Source organism: Podarcis cretensis (assembly GCF_951804945.1).
Source record: "Podarcis cretensis genome assembly, chromosome: 11".
Classification (NCBI taxonomy): domain Eukaryota; kingdom Metazoa; phylum Chordata; class Lepidosauria; order Squamata; family Lacertidae; genus Podarcis; species Podarcis cretensis.
In genome coordinates, this window is record NC_137180.1 from 23260601 (window position 1) to 23275459 (window position 14859).

General features: G+C 40.9%; 1 protein-coding gene across 1 annotated transcript in view; it reads right to left on the minus strand.

Moving 5' to 3' along the window:
- Positions 1 to 9919: 9919 nt before the first annotated feature.
- Positions 9920 to 14859, minus strand: part of WDR36 (WD repeat domain 36) — a 31842-nt gene continuing 26902 nt past the window's right edge. Inside the window, exons 20-23 of the mRNA XM_079995418.1 lie at positions 14669 to 14788; positions 13786 to 13867; positions 11771 to 11958; positions 9920 to 10933 (exon numbers count right to left, since the gene is read on the minus strand). Coding sequence (XP_079851544.1) covers positions 10784 to 10933; positions 11771 to 11958; positions 13786 to 13867; positions 14669 to 14788 — 540 coding nt within the window. The 3' untranslated portion in view covers positions 9920 to 10783. The remainder of the gene's footprint in view (positions 10934 to 11770; positions 11959 to 13785; positions 13868 to 14668; positions 14789 to 14859) is intronic.

Consider the following 14859-nt stretch of genomic DNA (forward strand, 5'->3'; position numbering starts at 1 on the left):
TTGCTAGGTGACATGCTACTTGATTTTGTGACACGTGGTTATTTTGTGAGAGCAGAGATAAAGAAATATCAAACAGTCGCCAATGACTGCAATGCATTAGCAAACTGCATGCTCTATAAATACTGTAAATAAAAAACCCCAGCACTCGTAACATTATTGTCCACTGTATAGTTTCAGCAAGGCAACATTAATATTCTGTTACTAGTATTTAGGCATTCCTTTGTATTGATGAGGCGATTTATCGTTATAGCCTCAGAATTACAGATATGCTGAGACACATTTACTGGTATGTTGGAGAGGTCAGCTGCCATCCCCAGTGTCAGGTGTCACCTTGTACATTATAGACATACAGAGCCACGTGTCACAAAATCAAATAGGGAGAGGGTTCTGAATTTAAATGGTGCCCACAATCTGCTGTGAGATTAAAGGCAACGGTGACCACAGTGCAGACAAATCCATCATATATATAAATGGGCAATCGCAGATCATGAACCTGAGTTTCCTCCATTCTTCCTCCAACTTTCAAACCAAAACTGCGGAAAAATGCTTTCAGGTTTAAAAGTGGCATATTAAGTCTGGTTTGCTAAGACAAAACTTAGCTTAGTAAGTGTGAGGAAATGTGGGCTTCTGAATAGATTATGGCCACTTTTCCTGCTGCACTGAGCTAAGACATAGTTTGGCTTACTATATCACCTGAATCTGGACTCGTGTTTTTGCATTCCCAGACAAACCATGAGCAATTCACCATAGCACAAACCACGTTACAGCTTGTAGTTTGTTTGGAGTGAGACACTTCCATATACTGGCTGAAGAGAAGCAGGAGAGTTTTCCAATTGCTTCTCCACCCCATAGCCGATTGTTCCACCCAAAAAGCTGCTCTGGTGAATCTCCAGGACACCCGTAAGAAGTGGTCCTGGAGGGTGCAGAGGGAATTGCCTCGAACTCTATTTTCATTTCATTTTTTAAAAAAATTATTTCTAACCCACTCCAAATCCCTCTTGTGGGTTCACACTTTAAAACCACATAACAACAACAAACAGTGGGGCTGGTTCAGCGATACTAATCCGCGTGACGCACAGTGGATAGGAATAAAAATATTCCTAAATTCTCCCGTAATGGCAGAACACAAAGATACACCACCAGAAGAAAGCCGTGCTGCTGAACTGGCAGACAATGGCACCAGTACTTAACTACCACTGGTGGAGCAATATCAGCACAATGAGTAAGAAGTGAGCAGTGGGAGCATTGCAAGTGAATCTCCAATAGCCCACGTGGAGTATTATTAACAGAGTGAAGAACTGACAAAGGCATACAGAATGGAGGAGTATATGGATGGTGGCACCTGTTCACATAGTGAATAAGCACCCAATCACAACTCTTTATTTTCCATTCTTCTCACACTCGGTCCTGTGTCGCTGCCACAAGAACCCATCAGAGCTTGGCATCTGCATGTTGCCCAAGGCTTTGCCATGAGGAACAAGCAAAGTTGGGGCAAGGGACCATAGCTCACTGTTTTCTGCCTCTGCTCACGGCTACTACTGGTGTATTAAACCAAGCACAGGTCTACATTAACCAAACTGATACTAACAACAACAACAACAACAGAAACCCCAAATGAAACAAATGTGAAGTTGATGGGATGAAGGAGGCAGTGGCAAAACAAAAGGCATTCTAGGAAATGGTTGGTTCTGTTACCTGAAATAATAGAATTGTAGAGTTGGAAGTGGACCACACGGGTCGTCTGTTCCAACCTCCTGCAATGCAGGAATCTTTTGCTCAACGTGGGGCTCGGACCCACAGCCCTGAGATTTAAGAGTCTCATGCATAGGCCATTGGTCCTTGAATGACTCCCTATGGTGGCAACACTGTGGGCTTAATGGCTATGCAAGAGCCTACCACTCACCCCAAGCAGTAGCAGTCATTGTCACCCGTCTTCTCTGTATGATTACCCAGGAGCAGTGAACTTTGGACAAAAGTTTCCCCAAATTTGCCATCTTTAAACTGCATCACCTATTCACTGGCAGCAACAGAATGGCCTTGTTCTGCACTATTATGTTACTTGAACTGAAGGCTGTATGAAATAAAGCTGTGAGGAGACCAACTTTCTCAAAGGTCCAATGTTTATTTCCTATATAATCACAATCACAACAAAGGAATTAGAGTGATTAAAAGAGATTAAACATTTCCTGGTAATAGCATCACACCAATGGCTTAAACACTGGCAAATGGAGTATGCTATCAGTTGTAGCTAGCCTGGTGTGCAAGGGACAAATAACAAACTGCTTTTATAAACCATGAAATGGTATTGTTTGTGTTTTGACACATTGAGGTCAAGCTGGAATATAAGCATGCAGTAGCTAATAGATACTTCAGCTCTTTAGAAATTATATAAAGCAGAGGTGTCAAACACATTAGCAGGAAGGCTATTTTCCCCATGCTGATACAGACATAAAATCTTCATTCGCAAAAGGCAAATGTCTCATTCCAGTTGAATTTTCAAGCACAGCAAAGCTAAAGAAACTATTACTGTGTCTTCATGCGCAGCAACTATTTGTCTGAATTTTCTCCCCCATTGCCTGTGAGCCTACTCATTTTTTATTACTATTCATTGCCTTGCATTGCAAACTTAAATATATAACTTGGAAGCATATCTCATGAGTTTCATTGGGGCAAACTTCTAAGTAATGGGCTGCAACCAACACTCCCATTCTGCTAGTGCTAGAGACACGGGCTAATAGAACCAAATTTTCCTTTTATGTACACTGCTGAGAGATAGGGTGTAGAAATGGCCTAAACAAATAAAACAATGCATTTGTGCCTGGAAAGGAAAATGAAATGTTTCGTCCTGTATGAAAACCTCAGAATGGCACTACCTTGGCTAAATACCCATAGCTCATCGATCCTTGCAGAACCAGAGCCAGTACAGTGATCTAAAGCAATTCCTCATGTAGGATGGAAGAGTATTGGCTTATCCAACCAGGGAATCCTCAATGCATGTCGTTCAGCAGTTGTTCATAGAGATTTTTGAAAGGACAAGACTGGCGCAGGGCAGAAGAGCTTCAGGCCACACAATCCTGGGCTCATTTACCCAGAAGTCAGTCCCACTGTGTACAATGAAGTTTGCAGCTTGGTCAGCTTAGAGTTGCAGCTTTCACTCTTTTGCAGCTTGGGCTACAAAGAAGAATCACCACTTCCACTGATTTATGCAGAAGTCATGTTTGGTTCTTGCGCCAATAGCTTAACAACTGACTGTGGATCAAGAGGTAAACCACTTCCATCTTGCACCTGCCCTATTATTTTCCTGTTGAAAGTCCTGATTCCCCCTTTGGGGAGAATATACAATTGTCCATACTTTCTTCCTTTTAAAATCCTCATCATTCTTGTGATCTTGCACTACTGAAAAGATGGGGGGGAAATTTTTTTTTCTGGCTTATCAGTGAAACAAAACCCACCCATTTATTTTCAAAATAGACTACTTTTAAATAATTTAAATGCAAATTATTTCTTTTTCAAAACCAGAGCTTATAAAATATGCAGTATCTTTTCCTGGGCTTATTATGCATAATGGCAGAGAACAGATAAAAATACTGCAATTTTTAGAATTGGCTGCTAATGATTTTGGTAAATGACTTTAATTGTATTTGTGTAATGCATCGAAAACCATTGCTAAAAGCCACTTAAATATATATTACATCAAGCCAATATTTATTTCTTCCATTTATTTCCTGTCTTTCTTCAGTTTTAAAGGAATCTATTTTTATAAAGGGGGGGGGGGTTAATTGATAAAAACATTTCTATACAGTCACATGATAACATATCAGGGTGGTGTACAACAATAAAATACATATCTCATATGTGCACCCCACCGAAGAATTAGTTATTTTGTTGCATGATATAATTGTTCGTATGTTTTGAGGAAAGGGACATGGTGGCACTGTGGGTTAAACCACATAGCCTAGGGCTTGCTGATCAGAAGGTTGGCAGTTCAAATCCCCACGACGGGGTGAGCTCCCATTGCTCGGTCCCTGCTCCTGCCACCCTAGCAGTTCGAAAGCACGTCAAAGTGCTAGTACGGTATTTTTCGCTCTATAGGATGCACTTTCCCCCCTCCAAAAATTAAGGGGAAATGTGTGTGTGTCCTATGGAGCGAATGCAGGCTCCTTGGCTTCAGCGATAGCAACGCGAAGCCTCCAAAGCGCAGAGGGAGCGCTCTCTCCACGCTCCTTGGCTTCGCGTTGCTTTCGCTCAAGCCTGGAGAGCGAGAGGGGTTGGTGCGCATCAACCCCTCTCGCTCTCCTGGCTTCAGGGATAGCTGCCTGAAGCCTATGGAGCGCAGCGCGAGTTCCCGCTGTGCTCCACAGGCTTCAGGTTCCTTTCGCTGAAGCCAGGAGAGTCTTGCTCTCCCGGCTTCAGCAAAAGGAACCCGAAGCCTGCGCTCCATAGGCTTCAGGAATAGCCGCACGCAGCCAAATCCGTGCATGGCTTCCTCTTTAGCCGTACACAACCTCTCCAGCTGGGAGAGGCTGCACGGGGCTAAAGAAGCCATAGCCGCACGCAGCCTATCCCTGCCAGAGGGGCTGCGCGCAGCTAAAGAAGCCAAGACAGTGAGTGGCTCCAGCCCCAGCAGCTCTGGGAGATGCTGACAAGATTTTTTTTTCTTGATTCCCCCCTCTAAAAACTAGGTGTGCCTTATGGTCCGGTGCGCCTTATGGAGTGAAAAATACGGTACCTTCCTCTGGCGGGAAGGTAAATGGCATTTCCGTGCGCTGCTCTGGTTCGCCAGAAGCAGCTTAGTCATGCTGGCCACGTGACCCGGAAGCTGTACGCTGGCTCCCACTTGGGGGCAGTGGTGTATGGTTTGCTTCTTATCTTCCTTCCTAGTGCACATACAAAATTAACTTGAAGAAGAAGAAGAAGAAGAAGAAGAAGAAGAAGAAGAAGAAGAAGAGGAGGAGGAGGAGGAGGAGGAGGAGGAGGAGGAGGAAAGTGAAGTGAATCCTTAGTTTCAGTGCTTGTATCACATGGTCAAAACACACAGCTGTGAGCACTGTTTTGCATGCTACTACAATGGCATATGTAGAGCAACAGCAATTCAGTCGACCAGATAGGGTTGAGGACAACAACACAGGCCATGATTTAGCAAATATGACTTTGGGGAGAAGGGTATGACAAAAAAATTTGGGGAAAGGCATCGGGTGGGGAGAAGTCAGCTGATGGAAACAAAGGAAGAGTTGGTTATGTTGTTGTTGAGCAGTGGCGAGCTGAACTATTTTGCTGAATCAGCACCTCATTCCAGTCGAAGGAACGCCAAGGAAAACTGACCTGAACTTCAACAACTCAAGATTTCTAGCCAATTTCCCCATCTGTCCTGTTTCATTTGATTTTTTTCTTTTTAAATGAATAGCTGCACATTTCTGTTTTAAATTTATTGCGAAACAGCCTTTCCAAGTCAGAATCATCTTTATTTAAAACTAAAATCAGAAGAATATTCTCTTTTCTTGAAAACTAGCTTTGGCAGAACCCTCATTTGGCTAAGCCCTGCATGTTCTGGCTTTCTGAACGACACATATTAATAAACGCTGGGTTTTAAAATCTTGGCTTGGACAGAGAGTAAATAGAGAATAAGGGAGAATCCAAGAGCAGCATTTACTAACCGCTGGGTTGTTTGCTTGCTAGGCCGTCTTCCGAACAAGATTTATTCATTCAGGTCAAGCCTAATAAATTAAATACATATATGAAGAAGCAAGAATAGTTCAAATATTTGAAGTACAGGCAGATCTGGCTTTTCCATTAAAAAGTCATTTTCAGGCTCCTGAAACTGAGTCATTGATACTGAAGAGGGGAGAGCTATGTAATAGTGGGGAATGTATTATCAATGTATGTACAAGTGGTATCCAAAAATATTTCAAAGTCAGAAATTGTGGGAATGAAAAAAAATACTATTCACATAACAGCTCCATATTAATTTGCACAGTAATATTCTATATGCTGCGATTAAACCTTTTGGTAAATTATTATCATTCTGGCCTCCTGATTTCCTCCTGCCCAGCTAGGCTGGAAAAAGGAGTGTACAAGCCAGAGGTCCATTCCTGTAGCACTAAACTATGGTTTTAGCACATCATACAAATGCAGACCACGGTGTTTAAGGAAAATATGTTAAAAGCCTATTTCATTCTATGTCCCTTTAATGTTTGTTTTCATTTTGACATCTTGACTGGCACTCTCACATTGTGTCAGCAGGAAGAACTAAATCCATAAAAGATGCAGTAAAGTAAAACAATAGCAGTAGTCGTACCTCGGCTCCCAAACGCCTTGGAAGTCGAACGTTTTGGCTCCCAAACAATTGGAAACCGGAAGTGAGTGTTCCGGTTTCCGAACTTTTTTGGGAAGCCGAATGTCCGACGCGGCTTCTGCTATTGTTTCCAGCGCGCCTGCGCAATTGGAAGCTGCACCTTGGTTTCTGAACTTTTCAGAAGTTGAATGGGCTTCCGGAATGGATTCTGTTCAACTTCTGAGGTGTTGTTGTTTAGTTGTTTAGTCGAGTCCGACTCATAGTGACCCCATGGACCAGAGCACGCCAGGCACTCCTGTCTTCCACTGCCTCCCGCAGTTTGGTCAAACTCATGCTGGTAGCTTCGAGAACACTGTCCAACTACCTCGTTCTCTGTCGTCCCCTTCTCCTTGTGCCCTCCGTCTGTACTTAACTAACTGACCAATCACGTTGGTTCTGCCCCCCCCAAAAAAAAATATTGGTTATGCCCATGCAGTGAAGGCTGTTAATCAACCCCTACCTTGCTCAATCAACTGGGAATGGGAACAAAGTCAATTTACAGAATCAGGTCAAAATGGAAGATTGGGTCTATGTGTGTACCACATGCCTTAAGAACGTATATCTCAACTCATTTAAACAAATTGTGCCCTTTTTGCATTTGCCCACTGGCTACACTCTCTTGAGCAATGAATTCAGCCCTCCTTCCTTGTGATTCATCAGGTCCTGACCATACCTTTCAACTTTTTGTTTTGTTTTGTTAAAGGACTGATTCCAAGAGTCCTGAATTCTATGCCAGACACCCCTTCTGTGCTTTCATGGTCCAACCACATTACTGTGGAATGCACCTGGCCCTAGCAACCGCTTTCAAGGAGAGCTACTTGGATACCAAATGCAACCAACTTCAAATTCAGCACATGACCCCGCTATTTTAACAAAGATACTACTTGCTGTCATATTTGGCGAGATGGGTTATCACTTTATTCACAAATTAGTACCCATTTTAAAAAGCACTGTTTGGAACATTCCCTTCCCCTCATAATTGCCTATTCAGTTCCATAATGGCATTCGCAAAGAGATTCCTTTGAAGCCCAGATAAAGATCTTGTCACCATGATACTCATTTTCACTCAGTGATGAGAGCACTATAGTCAGCCTTCACTTTTAGGATATAATGGAAATTTAATTTCCATATCCATTTAGTGTGTGGCCTTTCCCTAAAGACTACTCATAAAAGTATTTTTTGATGTCCTGAGGGAAGAGCTCTTAAAGCTCTTATTCTCAACTCTGCACTTCGGTACCGCTCAATTTGTACTTTTATTGCAGAATAGCGGGCACCTTTCCAGAGCCAAGGAAAAAGACAAAGGAGAGCTAACAGTACACAAGGGTTAGAAATTCTTAGGAGCCGCAGTGGAAGAGACTCAAATCATTCAGTTTGGAAAGAAACTGCTCAGGGGGTTGACATATGAAGTATGCTAATACTTTGCTTTTCCCTCGATGAGCAGGCTTTTCTGCTTTCTCTAGTCTTTAATTGACAACACTTCAAAGATTCCTTTTGTTCGATGGTGGTGCATTCTGGGATTCAGGGCAACGTTTTGTTTAGATTTATATTCCACCTTTCATCTTTTGTGATCCCAGAGTGGGTAACCATTTAAAAAGCTATAGCTAAAGAAAATAATTTACCATTAAGAGACATATAATAATACAGCAGCCAATGACAAAAGTATCTCCAGCAACATTACTCCCCACAACAATAAAAATGTTTTTAACTGGCATCACAAGAGGGCCAAAGATGATGCCAATCATATTTTAGAACCCTCCATTACACATTATGGCTAAAGAGCCGAAAGAAAGTGAAGCCCAGAGAAAGCAGTCATTTAAAATGCCCAAATCAATTGTTAGGTAAAACCAAATCACAAATTATTTCATTTTCTACACGGTTGGTGGAATTTTCAGATTTTTACACCAACTGCTTCACCCATCATGCAATACCAAACCATCGCTAAGCATGCAGGCTCCAAGAGAGACCATTGTGGCCACTTTGCTCCTTTCTCAATTGTGCTACTGATGTGCTGCACTAAATCAAAGTATGGCTTAGTGTGTGGACTAAATCTGGGTTCACCGTTTAGTTTTCCCAAATTGTGAGTCATAAACCACAGGACAAACCTTGGCTACAGCTCCCACTTAGTCTGGAGGGAGCTGAACCACAAGGTTGGGCTAGAGTGAAACACTAAGCCAAACCATGGCTAACTAAGTGATGCAGGGCTATCCATCCCCACCCCCAAAAAACATATACTGATGCCAGACATGTTATTTTTATGTTCAAAAGTCACTCTGGGCATGCCAACCTATGCCTTGAGATGATCAGGCTTTCAGGATTTACAAATGTTTTTGCATCCCTGCCTAGACACAGTATTATGAACTGGCAACCAAGTGAAAAAAACAACAACCAAAATATTATTTCCCTGAAGGGAAATACCATATTATGGTTTTTATAAATACCATATTAGGTTCAGATCTGGTTAACTGCAATAGCAATTTCTCCCCTTTTTGTAATGTATACATTATCCTTTCGTTTGTTCTATTTTGGTTTCTACCTGGCTACTATTTCATGTTTCTTCTTCTTTGTGTCTTCTCTTACTCTGTGCACTTGCAATTTTGTACTTTTTATAAAGAATATAAAATTAAAAAACCAAAATATCATTTTCCTGAGCCATTCATCCCTCGGACAAGATTTCACATATTTCTTCATAAAATGTTGAGTAGGACCACCAACACGCGTTGAGCATGTTCAGCTGCTGTGCTCCTGATGTTTATCACTGACATATAGTTGAACACAGGACACTGAACCAAAATTGTAGCTAAAAGGATAGTCAAAGAAAGTCTTGCCCCTTCAACTGTAACAAAATGGGACAAAATGTAACAATTTCTAGTTACAAGTTTCACAAAGGCCTATTTCCAAGTTACTATTCTGAAGGTAAAGTATTAAAATAATGGTCCTCACCAAGTACTTCCTAGAACAAGTGCCTAAATATGATTAAAGTTTATTCAAAGAATTATGCACAAGTTTTTCTTCCTTATTCAACATTCGTCTTATCAGCTTACTACAATTTGTAACCATTGGCTTAGATCCAAACTTGGTCCAGTTTAGAAAACAGCCCTTGAAATTAAGCCTTGACTAACAAGACCCATTTATTTCCAGGTTCTATTCACAAGCATGACAATCCAATTTGTTAGGTGCAAAAAGATCTAAAGACATTTGATCAAAGTTTGTGGCTACTCTAATCTGGTTAGTATTGGCCCTGCCTGAGAAGGCTCTTCCCATGGTGTCTGGATTATAATCAGTGCTTTGACTTAAACTTAGGGAAAATGCCCTGGGCTCCACACTTTTAAGGACCCCCCAAATCTTGCACAAAATCCTGTCTGCCTTGCCATTAAATTTTAAATGCAGCAAAAGTTGTTTTTCCACTGTAAATAGAATTCTGTGTAATTCTAGAGCTGGGTTTTCAATATTGTTTCCAAACAGTATTTTTGTATTACTAAATCAATATCCAGTGAAAAGTTTAAAAAGGCAAAGTACCTTCCATGGTTGAAATTCTAATGGCCTTTTTAGTTTATGAATAATGGACTGAATTAGTAAACACACAAGAAAAATAAGAATAATAATTTTATTATTCGTACCCTGCCCATCAGAATGGGTTGCCCCAGCCACTCTGGGTGGCTTCCAACAAATATAAAAGCAAAACAAAACATCGAACATTAAAAACATCCCCATACAGGGCTGCCTTCAGATGTCTTTTAAAAGTTGCATAGTTATTTAGCTCCCAGACATCTGTTGGGAGGGTGTTCCACAGGGTGGGTGCCACTACTGAGAAGGTCCTCTGCCTAGTTCCCAGTAACCTAACTTCTTGCAGTTATGTAACATTTAATTGAAACTTGCATAATATAGCTTATATGGCAAGTTCATGCTGCATTCTGTGATGTCTAGAATTCATGAAAACATCCAAATTGGTTTAAGGTGATGCACAACATTATATTTGTTAGTCATTAAAGAAATTTAAATTTTGCAGCTATTGCAGACATCTGTTCAATATACAAAAAGTGTTTTTCAGCACACAGAATTTTGCATCTTTACCATTTTTATTATCCTACTCTTACATGGTCTACCGCTAGGTAGTGACTAGGACCACACCTGACCAGCATCAATGTTTCCAAATAATTCATCAGACATCACCTCTTAAAATTTATTTAGATTTATAACTGCATATTGAGTGTTTTACCATATTGAATATTCTTAATTTTTGACAGGGAACTTTACTGTTTCAGCAGTCATTTACGCAATAATAAAAGCACACTTTATCTGTGAAGGTAGCACAGATTCGTGTTTGAATTTGTACAAAATAAAGTTATCAAGTCAAGCTGTACAGTTACCTTTTTGAAACTTAAGAGAGAAAATATCCATTATTAAACTTGATTTGCACATTAAACTGGGCATTCTTATAGAACAAAAGGAATGTTACAACAAAGCAGTCTTCATGTAATTTAAAATGCAAAGGCTTTGGTTGAAAAGAGTCTGTAAATGCACCCAAATTTCTTCAAGCTGGGGTGACAGTCTGGATAGTTCTGCCAGCAGATCTGGTTCTGATGAAAGGATTTTTAAGTGCAACTGAAAGGGAAGCATAAAATGAATTACATAAATACATGAATCAAATTTGATGGAACTCATTTCTTAAATGTCTTGATTAGTGTGTTAAACCACCACATCACTTTTTTATTAGTTAATAAAAGTTGGGAAATATCCACCATAACATGATGCCAATGTTTCACAAACTGATCAAAGTTTTTTTTAAAAAAAATTCCTTCCAGTAGCACCTTAAAGGTAAAGGTACCCCTGACCATTAGATCCAGTCATGACTGACTCTGGGATTGCGGCACTCATCTTGCTTTACTGGCCAAGGGAGCTGGCGTACAGCTTCTGGGTCATGTGGCCAGCATGACTAAGCCGCTTCTGGTGTACCAGACCAGCGCACGGAAATGCTCCCGCCGGAGCAGTACCTATTCATCTACTTGCACTTTGATGTGCTTTCGAACTGCTAGGTTGGCAGGAGCAGGGACCGAGCAACGGGAGCTCACCCCGTCGCGGGGATTCGAACCGCCAACCTTCTGATCTACTGGTGCTACTGGAAGGAATTTTGTTTGTTTGTTTATTTCGACTACGGCAGACCAACACGGCTACCTACCTGTGATCAAAGTAAGTAACTCATATTAGTAACTCCCCTCAGATGAGCACTGTAAGGCCAAGCAGTGCTATCACACAGCAATAATGAAAGTTTCAGTAGGGGGAAATGCTATTGCAAAAAGGAACGGGTGCTGTCAGTCATTCTTTATTCAGTGCCAAGTGTGTCTCCCCGCCCCCCCAGCGCATTCAAATTGGGGGCTTCTGCACTAAGCAAACTGTGCTGCACAGAATGTCACTAGCAATTGTATCAAATGATGCATTTACCTTCAGAAACAATGCAAGGTATGCCTGAGCCAGTTCAAAGTCGCATTTTGTAGTCAGCATGGCCTCAATCATTCTTAGGAAGCTTTGCATCACCCTAACAGAGCCACCGCCATCGGGGGACAAGCCTCTCAGTTCTGCCTCTGTGTTAGATGGCCCCATGTCCTTCAGAATACGGAGCGGAGATTTATCTGTCAAAACAGGAAGAGTATGGCTACAAGTTCTAGAAAGTGTTACAGAAATGGGGTATGTGTGGGTATATGTGTGTGTCTATCTCTCTCTATATAATCTATATATCTATCTATATCTCTCCCCCACCCCCATATATATCTCTGTGTTTTAAATAGTTATCCTATACCCTGCATCATTCAACAATTTGGTCATAATCCAAATCGTTCATTTTATGCAATTAAGAGAACAGCACAAGCTGGTGGAATTTTATTTGACCCTTTTTTTGTGTGGGAAAAAGAAGATCCCTATTTCCCAAAGTCATGCCATTTGAAACCTTGCCTCTTTGGTAGCGGGAGGCTCTAGCTGTGCATATGAGCCCCTCCACTTATCGTACTTTTCCGTGTATAAGACTAGGATTGTTTCCTGAAAAATTGTGTTAAAAATCGGGGTTCGTCTTATCCACAGATATTGCATAGCGGTGACGTGGGATTGGTTGCTGCCGTGAGTCAGAGATTGTCAGTGGCTATTTGGCGTGTTATTTGTGGCTGTGGCAAGGGCTGGCATTGATTGGCCGTTGCTACAGCAATATGGAAAAACAATGGAAACTAGCCAGTTGAACATCTGGCTAGTTCAGATGACAACGTTGAGCTAGGTTAAGAGCTTTGAGAACTTAAAGAAGGAAAGTCACTTGATCCAGGGACAGCCCACATATATATATTGGCCTATTCCAACCTCTTTTTCTTAATGGTGACTGCTCCTGCTCAGGCTGCACAGAGAAAAAGCAACTGGGTTCCAGAAATCCATTCCAATTGTGCAGATAAAAAAAATATATCTGATACAATTCTACAGGATGGGGTATTAGTGTGTGAAAACAGTCCAGATCCAATGATCTCAAGATGGTTGAGACAGCCCAGGCATTTTCTCTTGGTCGCAAGTGGTCAAAAGCCAAGTGCAAAATGAGCCTGGGACCAAGCTGATTTCAAACACTGGTCAGAACAGTAGTAGTGGAGTAGTTCCAAATTATCACTGACCAAAGAATCTTGGTTTGCAAACTGCCCTAAATAAAAAAGTTTTATGAAGTTATTCTCTGCCATGTCATAGTAACCTAGGTTTTCCTTCCTATCTGGCTTTCTTGATTAACCCTTTAAAACCAGAGCACTTTACACATTCCAGTTCCCTGCTATTGCTTGCCTGCATTTTTTATAAAAGGCCTTCAGCTAACCTTTCGTCAGGGCAGAAGTTCTGACATAAACAATGTCAGATCTATACAATGGAATTCTGATATGCCCTAAAGGAATTTCCTAAAGGACTGAATGCTTCAAAAAGTCAAATTGTTGTGAAATTGGCTCTGGGGTATGCTAGGTGTGTATTGCTTTGAAAGACTTCTGTAACTAGCTCGACTGTTACCACAATTAACAGGTCAACTCTTTCCCAAGGCATCCCAGGAACCGATGATTAAATAAGGATCAGAAGCATAGTAGCAGCACCATCACAACTTAATGGGAGTAATGGGGATTAAGAGGACCCAAGATATTTAACCTTTTCGTAATGTGTAATACCAAGTTCAACATATTGGGAGAATTTGTAAAGCTGGTGTCCCCTTAGGGGAACGCTCTTTTAAAGAAGCTAAATTGTTCTACACACACTGTACCATACTGAAATTGCATCCCCCAACAAGCCAAGATAAGGTATCCTTTCTCCCAATATCTATTTTGAAGACATGTTATTCCAGCCTTAAGAAGCCCAATTCACTACCACTACAATATATGGAGAAAAAGGAAATAAAATACACCTTCTCCCTCCACCTTGTCGGGATGCAAATTTATTCATTTCATAGTATAACTTACAGTCACTGTTTATCAGAGCTTCTTCAAGCTTCAGGTAGAACTCAGATTTTTGTGCCAGCACTCCAAGGTTTACTACTTTTGACTGAAATATAAAAAAAAGCTTGTCAATTGAATTGCATGAAATACGACTTTTACAAATATATGTAGATGAAATTTTAAATGTAACATCCTTACGAGAATTAAAAGGGGGGATTTTGAATGTTGAATTAATTTAGTTCTGTACTCTAACTTACAATGCCATATTGAAGAATGGCATAATTAGGAGGAATCTCACCCAGTAAGATGAATATCCTTACACAGGCACTTCTCCTTTGAAGACATGCATGTGTACATGCATGCACATGGGAAAACATGCATCGCATAAAAACAATGGAAGAAAGGGCATCTGGAGAAATCAAAACAAGGATTTCTACGAGGACTCTTCAGAAAGCTAAAGATAGATGAGGACTAGAGGTTAATCTATGTGATATTTAACAATGTATTTAGGATTAAATCTCAGTGAGAAAGCGGTCTTAGATATGATAGAACAGCAAGTTCTTTCTATATATGATGAAGCTGCCCAATATTTAAGTACCAGTTTCAAGTATTAGATTGCAGATAATTATCTACATCATCGCTTTAATACCCAGTAATTGTGCAGTTGAGGTGCCAAAACTCTGTGCTTTTATCAAAGATGTTGTAAGTGGGAATAGAGAATCGAAGGGGGGAAAATGTTATAAAATACAGTAGGACCAAGATCAGTTACTGCAATTCACCAGTGATTTAGCACCCATTACATAAGAAATTACTTCCAAGAGGCAGTCATAAATCCAGAGAGAGAGAGAGAGAGAGAGAGAGAGAAGTACTACATGCAGATGTTTTGTATCATCAGCTTTCTCTTTACCTGTTGTCCACCATTTTCATGTTCAATGGAAGCATATTGTGGTATGAGGCCAGGAATTGTGGGGATGAAGAACGGTGCAGATTTTGGGGCTTTTGGTGGCTCTTTGGGTTTGTTCTTTTGCTGTGGATGGGATATTTTATATCATCAGACAATTTTCATATTCACACTGTAACCCTAAGAACACCAAATGT